This window comes from Dromaius novaehollandiae, chromosome W, assembly GCF_036370855.1.
Source record: "Dromaius novaehollandiae isolate bDroNov1 chromosome W, bDroNov1.hap1, whole genome shotgun sequence".
In the NCBI taxonomy this organism is placed as follows: domain Eukaryota; kingdom Metazoa; phylum Chordata; class Aves; order Casuariiformes; family Dromaiidae; genus Dromaius; species Dromaius novaehollandiae.
The window spans coordinates 60,023,070-60,039,623 of record NC_088130.1 but is presented as its reverse complement, the minus strand read 5'-3'; the positions used below and the strand labels follow the sequence as shown (position 1 = coordinate 60,039,623).

The 16,554-nt window shown below is 59.4% G+C and overlaps 2 protein-coding genes across 11 annotated transcripts in view; both read right to left on the bottom strand.

The window, feature by feature from the left end:
* Window positions 1–35: 35 nt before the first annotated feature.
* LOC112988021 (stomatin-like protein 2, mitochondrial) lies at window positions 36–5,841 on the bottom strand. Of its 2 annotated transcripts, XM_064499667.1 has the most exons (10): window positions 5,686–5,838; window positions 5,156–5,308; window positions 4,693–4,792; window positions 3,968–4,026; window positions 3,498–3,599; window positions 2,711–2,845; window positions 1,893–2,037; window positions 1,480–1,559; window positions 1,120–1,248; window positions 36–359 (listed from the first exon to the last, which is right to left on the bottom strand). In XM_064499667.1, the coding sequence occupies exons 1-10, from the start codon at window positions 5,728–5,730 to the stop codon at window positions 228–230; spliced, it is 1,080 nt and encodes a 359-aa protein (XP_064355737.1). In that variant the 5' UTR covers window positions 5,731–5,838; the 3' UTR covers window positions 36–227. The 2 variants fall into 2 exon arrangements, with proteins under 2 accessions (XP_064355737.1, XP_064355738.1); XM_064499668.1 differs by lacking the exons at window positions 3,968–4,026; window positions 4,693–4,792 and having other exon boundaries at window positions 5,686–5,841.
* Window positions 5,842–6,039: 198 nt separating this feature from the next.
* Window positions 6,040–16,554, bottom strand: part of LOC135323479 (atos homolog protein B-like) — a 41,576-nt gene continuing 31,061 nt past the window's right edge. For all 9 annotated transcript variants that reach the window (XM_064499661.1, XM_064499659.1, XM_064499657.1 and 6 more), the window contains 9 exons: window positions 15,825–15,937; window positions 15,026–15,227; window positions 12,569–13,825; window positions 10,809–10,867; window positions 10,351–10,447; window positions 9,667–9,825; window positions 9,120–9,188; window positions 8,367–8,572; window positions 6,040–7,945 (listed from right to left, as the gene is read on the bottom strand). In XM_064499661.1, coding sequence (XP_064355731.1) covers window positions 7,792–7,945; window positions 8,367–8,572; window positions 9,120–9,188; window positions 9,667–9,825; window positions 10,351–10,447; window positions 10,809–10,867; window positions 12,569–13,645 — 1,821 coding nt within the window. In that variant the 5' untranslated portion in view covers window positions 13,646–13,825; window positions 15,026–15,227; window positions 15,825–15,937 and the 3' untranslated portion in view covers window positions 6,040–7,791. The remainder of the gene's footprint in view (window positions 7,946–8,366; window positions 8,573–9,119; window positions 9,189–9,666; window positions 9,826–10,350; window positions 10,448–10,808; window positions 10,868–12,568; window positions 13,826–15,025; window positions 15,228–15,824; window positions 15,938–16,554) is intronic.

Sequence of the window (16,554 nt, the reverse complement as noted above, 5' to 3'; positions counted from 1 at the left end):
TCCCGCTCCCGAGTACCATGAGGATGTGCTGCAGCACCAGTACCATTTCCTTTATTACATGATTAAATCCAAATACAAAATAAGAACCAAAAAAGGAAGAAAAGTGTCTGACTGGGGAAGGCAGCAGCAGCAGAACAGGATCCCCTGTAGCCTGGCAGGCCCTGGACTTAGATCCCCCTCCCTTGGGGTGCTGCCACGGCAATATGTCCAGTGTCCTTCCAGCCCTGCTAGCTGGAGCTCGCCTGTTCCACCTTAAGCATCTCCATGCTTGGGGCCTGGGGGTCCTTGTGGGCTGGAGGTATCTCATCCTGGGTCTTCATGGCTTGTGGCTTGGTCAGCGTGCTGTAGATGCCCAGGGCCTGGGAGAAATGAAAGAGCCATCAGGGAGGAGAGGAGAAACTGTGCACTACCAGCACAGGGAAGGTAGCCTGTCTCTGGAGGGCATCCTGCAGGACAGCAGGAAATGTCCTTGCTGCAGGACCATGGCAGGACAAGACAAGACACGCAACAGCACTGCGACAATGCCGGCCCCATGGGGCAGGCAGGGCCACAACGGCCTCTAAAGGACCTGTGCTCAAGGCCTCGATGTTGCCATGCTTTGCTGCAATATAAGAAAGTCCTGCTGCGAGCACCTCCTGCCAGCACACAAGGATGCCTTCAGGAGATGACCTGAAGCCTTGTTCCATGTTCGGCCCTGCTCGAGGCATAGGGACGGACAAGAAAGAAGCAAATTTACACCCCAAAGAGACAGGGAGAAAGTCAGTGTTGTATTTCAGCCATCTTATTCTGGGTTGGAGGGCAGGGTCCTGTCTGCTATCGCTACAAGCAGGCTCAGGCCAGCCCCCGAGCCGGCCCTCAGGCCCAGCCAGGGGCGGCCACAGCAGAGACCCTCCTGTTGCCCCAGAGTGCAGTGAAGCAGGTGTCCCAGCCCACAGCTGGGAAATTAATTAATCTCAGACCCACACACTGGGCCAAATTCCTCCTCTTCTCCATCTCTCTCCTTTACCAGCACTACCATCTCCTCCACAACAGCCAAGGGTTGCTGGGCCATCACCTTCACCTCCCTCATGCTCCAGCTACAGCTGGGAAGGGAGAGAAGGTCCCTCTGATCACACTGACCTGCGCGACCATGTTGGTGACGTCGCCAGTGTTGGCTGGCAGCAGGACTGTGTTGGAGTCTTTGGCAAGCTTGGAGAAGGCGCTCACGTACTGCTCAGCCACGGAGAGAGAGGCGGCTGCGTTGCCGTGCTGGGGAGAGAAGGCTCATCAGCAAGGAGGTGAGCAACCAAGAGCACGTCTGTGCCCATGGCTCCGGCAGCAGCTTTCAAGACTGCAAAGCTCCTTGCTGCCAAGGAAGCTAGTGAGGAGTATCCCAGCGAAAGCCAGATGCTGCCCCGGCCTCAGGTCCAAGCCCCACCACCACCACCCCCCCCCGCACTAGCACCAATGCTTTGGCTGCCCCAAGGAGCCATCGCTCACCTGCTGCGCCAGAGCAGCTGCCAGGAGCTGAATAGCCTCAGCCTTGGCCCTGGCCTTGACCAGCATGGCGTTGGCTTCTCCTGGAATGAAGCACAGCAACGCACACATCAGAACTGCCACTTCACGCCCAAAAAGTCTCCCCTTCCCTAACAGCAGCCCAACGATCCTCCCTGCAATGCACCTCCTGCTGCCCCAGCCTGCAGGACAGCAACACCAGCCGGAGCACAGCCCAAGGGCCCCGGCAGGGAGGAATCAGCCAAAGCAGCCGAGGGAGAGCCTGGCTCGCTGGGCAGCCAGCAGAGCATGCAGACAGTGACACAATCTGCCCCCAGGGAGCGTCCCCCCTCAGTACAGAGAGCTACAGATCCCCCCAGGCCCTGGCGCTCACGGCATGTTCTAGGCCAAGGCACTACCAGCAGCTTTGTTGATCCGTTCGGCCTTTTCAGCTTCTGATGCCAGGATCTGGGCCTGCTTCTGCCCCTCGGCCACGTTGATAGCAGATTCCCGGGTCCCCTCCGACTCCAGCACTGTCGCCCGCTTCCGTCTCTCTGCCTCCACCTGCAAATGCAGGTTGGATGCCTGTCTGCCACGGCCAGTGTGGGGACAGCCCATCCATGGGGCAAGCACAGTAAGGACACGCTCCCATGCCCCTGCTTAGGTAAGCATGGCTGAGCAGGGGACGAGAACACCGCCACAAAACATCAAGTGAGCCCCAGCAAGGGCTCGATCTTCCCAGGCTCAGCTCACTGCAGTGGTGAGCCCAGGCCACAATATGCCACACTGCCACGGTACTGGGTGTCCTCTTCCCCCCAACACCCATGGTGACAGCGCAGGGTGCTTCCCACAGCGGTGCTGGGCACCACCAGCTCACAGCAACAGGAAACTGCTTCCAAGAGCAAGCACTGACCTGCTAGCCTGCAGGCAGCTGAAGGCCAACACCTGCCCTGGGATCTGGCTGCCAGGTTTTCTCAAGGGCTCTGGGATTTGCTGCCCTCAGAGCCCCAGGGATTTTAAGGTGAGCTGGCAGGGCTTTTGAGTGAGAGACAGGGGCCACCACGGCAGAAATAAGAATGGGAATGATCTGCTTAGTGGACACATGTTTGCAGCCAAAGTGCCCACAGTTTCCTTCACAGCAGGAGAGTCCAATGCAGCCAACTCCAGAAGGAGAACAGCTATGTTACATAGGAGGGGAGGCTTTGCTCTCATTCCAGTCTGCCCCACACCACGAAACCTGCATCTGCATGGATTCCTTAACGCGTGGTGGTACATGGATGTCCTTAATCTCGTAGCGCAGGCACCGGATGCCCCAGCAGTCCGAGGCCTGGTTGATGGCATCCACAATGCTGGCGTTGAGGGACTCGCGCTCCTGTGAGGCACAAAAGAAATGACGGAGAAGAAAGAGAGGAGCACGGGGTGAGACAGGGGTCAGAAGGGAAACAGTCAGACAGCTCTCTTCATGGACCAAGGTCAGCCAGAAAACTCCAGTCCCACAGGCACAAGGCAGGGCCAAGCTCTTCCCACATCTCATATGAGTAGGGGTCACCTTCTCCTGGGGCACGCAGTGCCCAAAGCTGGAACTGGTGAGAAACAAACATCTGGTGTACATCTGGATACAGACACCTCCCAGGAGGGCAAACAGCTCCTGCTTCTAACCAACAAACGCAGCACAAGGGCTTCAGCCACCCTGAGCCAGGTCAGCCAGCATACCCTTCACTGGGCCTGGAGCAGTCATTAACTCAGGAGGGACACAGCCGAGCAGCTGGGTCTGGGCACACACCATCCTTCGCCTGTTCTGACTAACGCAGGGCAGGGCAAAACCAGCTCCCATCAAACAGAACAACCAAAGCAAGACCTGTCCCCAAAGGCTTGCCAATAGGCTGACCGAAAAGGATGCCAGGAGTGCTCCAAGCAAACGGACTTTTGCTGTTAAGTGCATCAGACTGTCTGCACAGGCCCCGCGGCGATTTGAGAGATGCTGCTAGAAGCCAGCAGCTCCGTGATCCCTCTCCCCAGCTCACCCGGAAGACTCTGTCGAGGGAGAGTTTGCCCAGCTCAGATCTCATGGTAGTCTGGGCCAGCTGGGTCACTGCGTACTCAGGATCCTCAACCCCGTAACTGGCCTGGACAGCAGGAACAAAAAACAAAAGAAATTGTGGGGGTGCTGAAAGGGACCCCGAGAGAGGCAGAATTAGCAAACAGCGCTAAGACAAGATACCCTCCACAGACATCCCCAAGGAAAAGCAGAACTCGGAGTCGAGAGCTGCCTTTCCCTCTTCCCTCTCACAGAGGGACCCCAGGGAACTGGATGGGGGCTGAAGCACACGTCTCAGAAAAGAGCTAGGTGTGCTGTGCCCAAGGGTCCGTGCCAAGGCAGCCAGCTGGATAAGGCACCAAACACAGACCATGCCCAGAGCTGTCACAGACTCCTGGAGCCTGAAAGTTGCCTCATGCCTCCAGATTCAGGCACTTAGCGGGACAGGGATGGTACCTTGTAAGGATCCATGACCCGCAGATAGAGCACGCCATCAATCTGCAGGGTGACGTTATCTGCCGAGAAAGAACGGCATATCCTGTCGCTGGAGCAGCAAAGTAAAGCAACGGCAAACGCCCCCCTCCCCTGACAGAATTAGCAGAGCTGGGCAGGGCCGTTCCCTTCCTCCCTGGCATCAGCAACATAGCATAGAGAGATGGAGCAACTCAACTGAATATCCCGATGGGAAAGGCTTTGTAAGAAGGACCCTAACATTGCATGCAAAATGTCTCATTTTGATGTTTTTACGTGCAGAAAGTCTCAGGTTTTCAGATCAAAACACCTTATACTATAGTTGTCTTAAAAAATTAAAGAAACAAAGAAAACAAAACCCCTTAATACTGCAATTGAAACAGAGATATCAATTAAACAGATTTGAAATTTTTACAGATACAAAAACTGAGGACAGATTTTTCCTGGTTCAACGCAAGAAAACATCTGAGATCTGAAAAATGGATTCCTGCCCAGCTCTATTCAACCCAGCAAGACGGGGCAGCAGCAGCCCAGAGAGGGCAAAAGGGACCTCTGAGGGTTCCCCGAGGCTGTGAGTATGGTCAAGCTGGGTCCCCAAGGACAGGGCTGACTGTATGAGGTTGGGACATTCCCACCCTTCCCTGCGCTGTCCCTTGCTCTTCCCACACACAGCAGGAGGAAAGGAGCAGGACAGAGGGGCTTTTCCTTACCCAGGGTAACGGCAGACTGCTCTGGGACATTAATGACTATTTCCTTGAGACTCTGCACATAACGAATCCGATCCAGCAGAGGGATGAGGAAGTTCAAACCCTAGGAGAAGAGCAGCAGTTAAGGCCTGGATTAGATCCCTGAGCCCAGAAGCCAAGCTGGATTTTTCTACACAGAGAGCTCAGCCATGCTAGAGAGAGCTGTGCAAAAAAAGCTCAAGTGCACTACATGCTGCAGATACTTCAGGCAGAGCAAACATGCTTCACACACACAGGGGATTTAGGTCTCTCACTGCTTTTAATAATTCACCAAAGAAAATTAGACCACAGGCAATCACAAGAATTGTAATCTGGAAGAAGAAACACAGATGCTCCAACCATCCCCTAAGTCCCCGTGCAAAGCACACATCTCACTACAGCTATAGGAACCTGCTGAATCCAGAAGGGGAGAAAAGCAGCTCCTTACGGGCTCGAGGATTCGGTGGAACTTGCCCATCCTCTCCACCACCCAAGCCTCCTGCTGCGGCACAAAGAGCACCCCGATGTTCACGGGCAGGCCCGAGTTCCAGCGCTGCGGTGCCGGGGCCAGCCACGCCGCACGCTTCAGCTGCTGGGAGCACTGGAGAGAGGAAGAGGAATAGGATGAAGACCTGCAGCTATGAGCCCAGCGCTATATGCACACGCACCCTTTCCTGCGTGCTGCCCTGCTGCTCGCGCGCTACAGCCCCCCTCCAGCCTGCGCCAGCCTCCACCGGGGCCAGACCGGCACCGCAGGTGCTCCACGGCAGTGCGGCCGTCAGGGCCACCCCGCAGGCGGGCAGGTGCCTGGACACCCACGCCAGCGCCGGCGCCTCCTCCGCCTCCCCACTTCGCACCCCCCTTAGGGGGGACCAAGGCCTCCCCGCCCAGGCCCTCCCGGCCCCGCCGCCCCCGGGCGCTGCCCCCCAGCCCCTCGCTACCCCCAGACGCGGCCCCCCGCCGGCGCCCCGCTCCCACCTGCAGCAGGCCCCGCCCGGCCTCGCGCCCCGCCCGCGCCAGCATCCCGCCGCCGCCGCCGCTCCGCCGCCGCCCGGCCCGTCCGCCTGCCCGCCGCCTCCGGAAGCGCGGCGCCCAAAGGGGTCCCCGCGGAAACGCTTCCGCGCCGGCCGCGACCAGCGAGACGCGGGCACGGAGCGCCCTCAGCGGCCGCCTCTTCCGGGTGCGCCGCTCGTCGCGTCCCTCGGGGGCGGCGGCCGCTCGCGCAGGTTCCGCGCGCGCCTTGGCGCGCCCCGACCCCGGACAGCGGCGGCAGCCGGGTGGGGGGCGAGCCCCGAGGGCGGCTCCGGGCCGCGGCAGAGGCAGAGCCAGGGCTCGGTGTCCAAGCCAGCGTTTATTAAATTAAAAACAAACACAAAAAGTACCGGGCACAGCTGCTCCCACAGCTCTCACGTTCCCGCAGCAGCGTTCCCCCAGGCCAGGGGCAGGCTGAGGACCCCGGCCTCCCCCCTGCTGGGGCCAGCGACCCCGGCCTCTTCTGCCACCCCCCTGCCCGGGCAGCGAGCAGGACTCCGGCCTGTCCCTCCCGGAGCCCAGGCAGCCGCAGGGGCCTGGGCCTACCGCCGGTGAGGCTGCAGCGCTGTGGTCCTCGCTCCTGCCGGTGCTGGGGGAAGGGGCCCAGCGCCGGCCCTGCTGGCACAGCTGTGCTGGCCCTCAGGGGCACACGAGGGGTGTTCGCTGGGCTGCGACCTGGCCCCTTCTTCCTCCCTTCTCGGGGATCCTGGCTGGGGCTCCCCCCAGCCTGATCTTCCAGGAAAAGCCTAGCAGCGACGCCGTAGCACTGGGGTGGCTCAGATCAGGTATTGACAAGCTCTGAGGCCGCTTTTCCCTTGCAGGCTGCCCCTCATGTCCCTGACATCCCCCGGGCTTAACGTGTTCTTCTCACACACATTTCCCAAGGCTTAGGGGCAGGAAGAGATACCACTGGGAATAATCCCCACCCCAAGCTGATGGTTCGATTCCCTCTGCTGCTTCCTCTCTTCCCCATGCTACCCCCGGACCCAGCCAGGCCTCCTCCGCCTCTGCCAGCAGCTGATCATGCTGTTGGCAGGCCCTTGCCCAAAGCAGGTTCCCGGCGGCCGCAGAAGCAAGAGGATTCACCCCACACACGCACAGACAGCACAAGGCCAAGGTCTTTTGGTGATCTCCACCTTCTCTCAAATCCGCGGCACACATGGGCTCCAGAGGCCCTTGCTGGAAGGGCTGCCCCTGCTCTTCCAGAGACCCCCCAGGTCCCTGTCCCTTCATGTCACTGCCACCTCTCCGGTGACAGCCGCTTCCCTGCCAGCTCCAGGCTTCCTGGGGCTTGCCTTGCCCTAAAGGAGTTGCAGGGCAAGCACAGGCCTCCCCAAGCTGCCCAAAGGGGAGCAGGCCCAGCAGGAACGGGGCCCAGCAAGTCTCAGCCTGCTGCAGGGGAGCTGTGCCCTATCCCCTCTGACAGGTCGGTCGCCCTCTCCTTGCACAGCTGGGGATGCCCCCCTGCTGCTGGCGACCCTCACAGTCCCCACAGCCCCGCCACAATGCTGGCGGCCCCACACTGCTGGGCGCAGCCTGCCCACTGCCTGGGTGGCTTGTCCAGTGCCTGCGAGGCCAGGAGGGCTGTGAGGGAAGAACAGCATCTTCAATCCTCTGCACAAGCCTCCTCCACACTCCCAGTGACAATAAATACTAATAAATATGAACCCTTCTGCACTTTCTGCTCCCAGCCCAGGGCCTGGCCCAGGCAGCCTCACCCCAAGCCCCCCTTCCAGGCTGAGCTCCCCCCTCAACCCCAGCCACATCTCTGAGCTTGGAGCAGCGCCGCCGAAAGACCTGGGCATGTCTCTGGAGTGCAGGGGCTGCTCACCAGCCCCTGCCCCTCCTTCCCAAGCCCCCTTGGTGATCCCAGCCTTGCCACAGGGCACAGCCATGATGTCCATGGTGCTGGGAAGGACACAGCCATGTGGGGAGGGTGATACTTCAAGGTGGCACCTGCTCTCCGGCCCTTTACTCATCTCTCTCAGAAGTGCTGGGCTGGATGCTCCCCCAGTGGCCCTGGGCGACGGAGAAGGTCAGGGGGCTCCGCGCTCAGGCCCAGGGTGAGTAGCAAGGGTTCCTTGGCATCTCTGTAAAGGATTTCAGTTCATAGGGAATCCCCGAGTCAACCTCGATTGACTTGCGGGAGAAGAGCAGCCGGATGTCGTTGTGAAGGTAGATCTTCCCCGACTTGGAGCTGTGAAACCTGAGCAGAGAGGAAAGCAGGGCAGAGGAACCTCAGACTTGCAAGCAAGGACATGGCAGCCTCAGAGGGACCCGGTGGCAGTGGAGCAGGGCAGGAGGACACAACTCCGATCCAGGAAGCTTCTTCCCACCATCTCCCTTGCCTACTTCTGCTCCTGCTCAGAGTGACCACCACTCTGTCTGCCTCTAGAGGGGCAGAGACTGCGGCCCCGGGGCAGGACGGCAACTCCAATCTCTCTAGAGCCCTTCTAGTGCAGATGGCAACCATTCCCTGCTCCTCCCCAGGGCTACCAAGTCAGAATGTCCTTCCACAATAGCGGCAGGGCCTGCAGGTTTGGAGGAGGGAGGAACACATGGGAGAGGGGCCTGGGAGTCCAGCAGTGACCCCAGACCAGCTGTGCATCCCTCCTGGTCTGCCTTACCTCAGGTGCATCAGGTAGCAGAGGACCCTGCGGGGTGGGCCAGTGCCTGGTGGGTTGCTGGAGGCCACGGCAGCCCCCTCCTCCTCCCCCACAGGCACCAAGAAGATGCGGTGGCGTAGGAAGGTCATATGGTTGGCCGGCATGTCCTGGAAGTCGTATGTGACCAAGAACATCTTCACCACAGTCTTGTTGGGGTTAAATAAGGTCTGGGAGCAGAGATGGGGGGGTCAGACTAGGAAGTGCTCAGGGCACGGACCCATAGGACAGGCCTAGGGCATCTTGGGGCAGTGCCAGGAGGCCAAAGTGCCCACAAGAGCAGTCCTTGCCCCACACCATCCCCAGAAGGTGTAGCCCAACGCCCAGCTCTTTTCCAGTTTGCATCCCTCACAGAAGAGCCAGTGCATACAGCTCAGACAGCACAGCCCACAGGTAAGTTCCTTTCCTCCCACCTCTACCCCCGTGCTCCCATCTCACCCCCACGGCACCCACAAGCTCTGCTGTTGAGACTCCTGCTGCTCCTCATCAACCTCTTCCTTCCTGTGTCTCCCATCCCCTTATCTCCCTGCTAGCCCCCTGTGGACCCCACACTTCCCTCCACAGTGCTCTCTTGGTGGCCATACACTCACTCTGCACTGAGCTTGCCCCACCAAAACAACAGAATGGAGCATTTTTGTCCCGGGGATGCTTCAAAGCAACGGGAGCCCACCCAGACCTCCTCCGCACTGCACTGCCAGAGGCCAGGGGATGACTCACCACTTGGATGGTTCCAGCTTTCGGGACACTGTAACCCTTCTTTCCCAAGGCCTCCAAATCAATCACTCCCTGGGCCAAAAGAAACAGCACGTGAGAGAGGGCAAAAGCCCATGGAGAGCCTAGCTGGGCTCTGATACGGGGACCGGAGCCCCTCTCACCAGCAGACCATGAGGCTAGGCAACCAGGGGCAGGCTGCAAGAGGGTGCTCAGGGCAGTCTCCCTCTGGACCAGGGGGCAAACAAGCAACAACACAGAGGTGATGGCAAAGCAGCAGCCACAAGACGGCTGGACAGCAGCAGGCCCTGCCACAAATCGGAAGCCCACCTCTTCCTCCCTTTGCCTTGTGGGTTAAATATTGCTCCTCTGTCTCCCTGCAGCAGACCCTGGCATGGCTGGTGCTACAGTACAAAGATGTGCCGGGGCTCCTGGGATATGTGGTTGCTTGTGCCATGTTCTCAAGAGCAGAGCAGCCCCAGAGGACGTCCAGTGCCCAGATACAGCCCCTGCTCACCTCCCCCACTGGCCCAGCCCTCCCTCACTGGCATACCAGGAAAGGCGAGGGCGCGCTGTGTTCAGAGATGTCGAAGTAGGTGACGTCAACAGGCAGGGTGGCATGCTGTGGGCAGTAGGAGCCGCTGGCTCCAATCTCCGCCGTGAAACCCTCGATCCTCCCTGATGGTGCAAAGCGGCCCTTCAGGATGGACTCCTGAGAGAGGAGAGAAGTGTTACAGACCTTCAAACACCGGGTCTGCCCCTCACCCCTAAGCTATATGTGAAATCACCTCCATCTCCACCACGAGCACACATCTGCCTGCCCTCATATGGCTCTAGGCTCTCCTGGGACTGCCGGTGAGGGACTTTGACTGCTATTTCTGAAATGGACTCCATTCCTAAATGGATGGGCTGAAACCAGCCACCTAACACCAAGAACGAGTGCTAGCATCCTAGCTTGGCCAGTCTGCAGCAGCCCTCTCAATAGAGTCTGGGGACAAGTTCAGCCCGGTGTGTCACGCCAGGATCTGCTGGAGTGAGCTGTCCTGCCAGGGAACAGACGCCACTCCACACAGTCAACATAGGCGAGGCTCTTCGGGAGAGGCAGCCCCAACCCTGTGCCAACTGCTGTACAAAGCAGCATGCTCCCATCGGGCTCAGCAACTTATGCCATGTTCCCAGCCCAGCCTGGGCAGTTCCCTCCTGCACTGGCGGGCCGTCACAGCACAGGTGCCGTTACCTCAAAGTTGCCCAGCAGAGCATGACTGACAGTGGTGGTGGTCCAGGGGGCTGCAGAGGGCCGGGTCCCTCTCCGGAGGCTGCTCCGGAGATGTCGCCTTTGAGAGAGGAGAGAGTGTCAGTGCCAAACCAGAGAGCAGGCAGCCCTGTGCTCTGTGTCCACAGGGGCGTGGGCCCTTACCGGGCAGCAACAAACCCTGTCTCTCTCTCTGGGCCCCCCGTCTCTCTCTATAACAGACGTTGAACAGACTTTCCCACTCCAGGAGGTGCAGCAGAACCTCCCCTCCACCCCACAGCCCAGGGTCTTGCCGAGGGGAGATGCCTGGAGCAGGAAAAGGACAGGGATTAACCCGAACCCTGACCCTCCCACATGGCTGGTAGGGTGCTGGAATTGCCGTGCACCCAGAGCCCACACTGCTGCCCCCAGGGCCCTGCTCCAAGGCAGGCAGGGACACTCACGATTTGAGGCGCAGCCCGCTCTTCAGCCTCCTCCCGACTGTAGTGCAATCTGCAGAGCTCTGGGGGGATGCAAGACCGAGAGCCATGTTAAGGCAGCAATTGGGGGCTACACACCTCCAGGAGGTGCCATCCCCCCCTTGCCATGCAGCCCCACAACAGCCCCAGTAGATTGGCTGGGCTCCCATGCGCAGCCTCCCCCTGCCCCAGGGAGCCGTCAGCAGTCCCTGCTGGGGACACAGGGCTGTCCAAACCAGGACTCGGCTCCAAGAGCAGGTCCTTACCCTCTCAAAGGGGCTCCACTGGGGAAAGGAGTGTTGTCACCTGGGCCAAGGTTGCCTCGCTCAGCTCCTTGCCTCCCACCCTGCATAACAGGTCTCCCAGCTAGCCCACTGGGCAAACATGAAAGGAGGCAACGCTGCCCTTGCACTGCCAAAGACTGCTGCAGACAGACAGACCCAGGCACAAACACCCCCTTGCACATCCCAGGGAATGGTACCACATACCACAAAGCTCCCCGGCCAGTCCAGGTCAAACTCCAGCCCCAGGGGATTCATGCAAAGCCCATGGCAATGCTGCTGGGCATAGGGTTGTGCTTGCCCACCCCTGCCCACAGCCAGCCCTCTACGGCAGTAGCAGGGGGTGTTACAGCTAGGGCCACACTGCTGCCTCCTTTTACACGGTGTCCCCTTTTCAGGGATTTTCCTTTCTGGAAGCCACACAAAGGGCTGCACAACACAAAGGGATGATGGAGCCGGCCGGCATGACTGAGCTGTAGGCTCGAGGGAAGCTGCCAGAGGGCCATGCTCTGGGAGGGCAGCGCTGGGGGCAGGCAGGCTGGGGACAGTCACCCAAAAGGGTGCATGGGCAGGGATGGAGCTGTGCCGTGCCAATGGCACTGCTTGTCTCCAAAACAGTGCATCTCTGCTGTCTGTCCCTGTCAGTCCCTGCACCACGGGATGTCCCATGGAAGGATGGGAGTGTGCTGGCTCTGGCATGAACCTGCTGCTACTTTGGCCAGCAGCTTACAGTGGGGGCAGAGATCTGGTCAAGATGAACTGGCAAACTGGGTAGAATTGCAGGCTGCTCCTGAGCTACCAGGGTGGTTGCAAACCTCAGGGGTCTGCCCCATCTCTGGAAGGCTTGTGGCACCCTGAGGACACACAAGAGGCATCCCAGCACCACAGAGGAGCTGGCAGCATCTCTGCACACAGCACCAGGACCCCCATTCCCTGGCCAGAGCTGTCCAGCCCTGCTCCATGCCACCAAACCATTGCCCAGCAGGCCCAGCACCATGACAAATGTCATGGACAGAGGCCGAAGCAGTCCCCATCCCTCTGCCTTCCTCCTCCCCAGGCATACAGAGGACAGCTGCTCATGGCAAGCCTGACAACATGCCTGGCTTAATGCGAAGCTGTCAGACGCTGACCTGGCTGCAGCCAACGGTCCCCCGCACCGTGTCTCCAGCTCCCGCTGTCATGGGGAAGTAGCATCCTCCTCGTGCAAGGCTCTCACCATGCCAGAGAGCTGGTTGCAAGGGGCTGATCCAGTGATCACAGCAGGTCAAGAGCCAGTGACACGCTACAGACTGCGTGCCTCAGGGCTGGCTGGAAGCCACTGCCCTGCTTGCACCAGTGCTACGGCACTGGGACAGGACAGGGTTCTTTGCCACTGTAGGCCACGTGCCCACCAGCACAACCCTGAGCTCTGGGCATCCCCAGGCTGCTCCCTGCCTCTTCCCACCCTCCACGAGTGATGCTCACCTTGGCTGCTGGAAGCAGGTGATTCCAGAAAGGGGCCCCCTTGGCATCGGTGCTGCGGCAGGCCGTGGGCACTGGATGGCATGGCAGGGCCCTCTTCTTCCTCGCTGGTGGGGACAGGCTCTCGTCCTCCGAGCAGGAATCAGCTGCAACCTCCCCGGCCGGCAGCAGCTTCCGTTTGGCTGGGCAGCTGCGCCCGCTGAGCCGGCTGCTCCCGCAGGGTGTCTTCTCTGAGGAGCTCAGGCTGCTGGGCTCAGGGCTGAGTGCCGTCTGAGGAGCTGGGGGCTCCTTGCACCCGTTGGCCATCACTAGCCATTTCCCTTCTCTGCCAGTCCTGCTACTATGAGCAGGGCTGCTCTCCGGCTTCTCTCTCTTCCCACCAGAGGCTGCCTGGGGTGTTTGTGCAATATTGTGCAAATCAAGTTCAAGTAGGTTGTGGCCACTTGCCCGCTCCCCGTTCTCCCCGTAGTCTCCAGGCTGATCCTCTGGCGGGGCAGGGCAACTGTCTCTTGTGTGCAAAGTACTGCAAGCAATGTGCTGTGGCCAGGAGGACGAGGCATCCTGCGACCTCTCCTCTCTGCTGGCCTTGGGACTGTGGCTCGGGCTGCCCTCGCATCGGTGCTCCACCACCCGCAGCCCACTGTGAGAGAAGTGCTGAGCAGAGCCGCACAGGGATAGCTCCTCCACCAGCAGACCATCCTCGAAGGCATCGTCATCGTCCAGGGAACCCTGCCCAGGACCCCCATCCCACTTGCCATCCACCCCCCCGCCACCCCAGTGAGTTCGTTTGGGATCCCGTGCCCCTTCCGGAGTTCGCTGCTCAGGGTATCCTCTCTTAATGGCTGGCCGGCTGCCTGTCCGCTGCTCTGTGTTCTCGGAGGAGCTGGAGAGATGGGAGAAGATGGAGACCTGGTAAACCTTCTGGCGCTTGATCTCTGTCTCGTTGTAGCCCATGAGGATGCTGCGGTGAGTGCAGCATTGCGAGGAAGGCTCCAAGGCCGCCTCTCCACCTGGCCGGGACAGGCCAGAGTCCGTGCTGCGCTCTGGGGGCAGGGATGCCTCTGCGTGGATGTGCCGCATGGAGCCTTACTTGGCTGGACCCCGAGTGGAGCCGGAGTCAAAACAGCCCATGCAGCAGCAGGGGAGGGACAGTAAAGTGCCACAGGGCCGCTGTGTGAGGGCAGCGGGTGGGAGCTGGACCCCCCTTGTTCAGGATGTCCGGGTGAGCCCTCTGTTATGGGGTGCACTGCAGCGCAGCATCTGGAAGGACAGAGCAAGAGGAAGCAGATCAGCCCAGGATCTCGGTCCTCAGTCAGCCTTTGGGCAGCAGGGGACATGTTGGGACGTGGGCAGCTCCGCATACACCCCTATTCAGACCTCCCTCTCTGGGGACAGGAAGAGGAACCAGCTTGGTGTGGCTCTCTGGGGAACTCTGTGGCATCACCCACCTGCAGGATCAGCACTTCCTTCCTGGCCTGGGCACAAAAAGGAGTCTCCAGCTGGGCTGGAGGCTACTGGGAACAAGTCTGAGCAAGTGGGGAGAAGGGGGGCCTGCTCACTGCCAGGGACTTGATGTGCTTGCACTGCTCTGGAGCGCAGGAGTCAGGCAGGTCAGACCAGTCCCAGGGGCTCAAGCCTGTAATCACTCCTTTGGGCAACAGCAACAAGAGCTCCAAGTGCTCACCAAAGAAACCTTCCCCAGCCGCATGTGCTGAACAAGGCAGGCCTGGCTCCCTACGCTTCCAGCCCCCCAGTGGGGCCAGGAATTGGGCTGTTCAGCCTGAGGGAATCTGATCTAACATTGCAGTTAGCCCTGCTCTGAGCTGGCCTGAACCAGAGACCTCAAACACTTGAGCTAGCAGGTTGGTGGTAGTGAGGGCTGCAGGTTAACGATGCCTCCAGCTTGTCCTAACCTATGATCAGTGAGTTGTTGAAGCAGAGCCCACCGTGGGCTCCTGCACTACCCATCCACACCACCCATCTCTGTCTATCTTGAGGGCTTGGCCTACTCTCTGCTACATGGGGCCTCAGTTTTGATTTTAAGTCCAGTTTCAGAGCCACCAGAGTTCTGGCCAGGAGCTATGTCTGCCATGATAAATACTGGAACAGTCACAAGTCCCGAGGGGATGGGATCTCTGCAGAAAAGTCACCACCAGGCTGAGGAGCTCCAGAGCCTGACAAACAGCCTGGGTTTGGCAGCTCTGCCCTCAGCCTGTCCCCACAGCGCTGTCTGCTCCCATGGCAGCAAAGGCTTGGGGGCAGGTATGTGATAGGGAAAACAATTCCTTAAGTGGGTCAAGGCCATCTGGGGACTGAGGCTGCATGGTATTTTGCTCCCCACTGATGGGGATGGGAGGGTGCCAGGCCAAGGCAGTTGGGCTCAGGGATTTTGTTTAGGAGGAGTGATGAAGGGTGTAACCTGCTGCGCTGCAGCCTGACCTGGCTGCCTCCCACACTCACCCCTCTGCAGCAGAACCCCACTCCACTCCAGATTAGGCTCCCCGTCCTGCAGTGGACAGTCGTTGGCACAACTAGCTGAAGACACCTGCCAGTCGGGCACCCCCCAAAAGCGGCGTGGCTGCCGTGGAATGGCTCCCACCATCACGGTGTGCCTCCAAACCTCTGCACTGTCCTCTCCAGCTCTTCAGTCTCCACAGCAGCTCTGACAGGGAAGGAGAGAGGAAGATGCAGGGCTGGAGTGATTCAGGAGCTCACTGAGAGAAGGGCAGGAAGGTACCACCCGCCTGTGGCATCACACAGGCAGAGAAGGCAGTATTCATGTTCAGCCTCTCTCAGCCTTCCAAATCCAAAGACCACATACATCTACAGGCCACCTTGGGCAGCACGGTCGATATGATTTCCATTTAAACCACAAATACTTTAAGCTAAGCTGTGAATTCTCATTCCTTTCTTGTATTTTATATGCCTTTTGCTTGTTTACCTTCACAAAAACCTGTGCATTTGAACAGATTCCTACTTATTTTTGGTGACAATTTCATAGTTTGCTTTCCAAGATGCTGCCGATCACCAGCCCCCACCCAGGCCACTGGTCTCATGTCCACCTCCCAGCCCTTTCACCCACAGCACACGTCACTTTGTGGCCCTACAGACAAGGAGAAGAGCTTGCAATTTCCTTCCTCTACTAAGTAATGTCTGGCAGGAAGGCAGAAACTGGGACCTTGACAGCCCTGAGCCATGATGGCCCCCCACCAGCTTCCCCCAGAGCAGACAGCAGTCCTTTCATGTGCACAGCACTCACCTGCTCAAAGGTGCCCTTGATGTACGAAGGAGATTTGTAGATGCAACACAGCTTCCTGGGCACAGCCACAGCTTCCCTGTGGTCATAATCCACCAGCACTGTACCTTTGATGCCTGGGGGAGGGCAAGGAGGAGAGTCAGCCTGGGCAGCAGCCTGTGATATGACACCTTCACAGCGAGCACAAGCCCTTGGGAACCTCCATCCCATGATGGAGGGGCTGAGGGTAGAGGAACCCCTGGGCAAAGCGAGGCAGCGCTGCCCGTCCCTGGGGCCCACACACTCCCCACCTCTCTTCCCACTCAGTCCTTGCCCAGGAGCCCACTACGGCAGCTGTTCAGAGGGAAGCTGCTGCCTGTCCGGCTGGGCATCCCGACTGCAAGCGCTGTCCCGAAGGCAGCGTGGCCCTACATCGTCTCGCCTAACCCTCCGCAATGCCTCAGGCACCAGTCAGGCTCAGTGTGAAGCCCACATCTTGCCACCGCATCAGATCATCCCTCCATGAGGTGTGGGGCACTACAGGATCTGTCTCCTGGAGCCACTGCCCTCCAAGCAGGGTGCAGATCAGCACTCCAATGCACAGGATCAGACTGGAAACAGCAGGGCCAGGTAGGTGAATGAAATCCCTGAAGGCATGCTGAGAAACACCGAACACCCAAGTGCACCCCTATTATGACACCCTGGTATGGCAAATTCTGCAACCCAAAATCTTTCTAGTTGGAGTCCCAGCGTC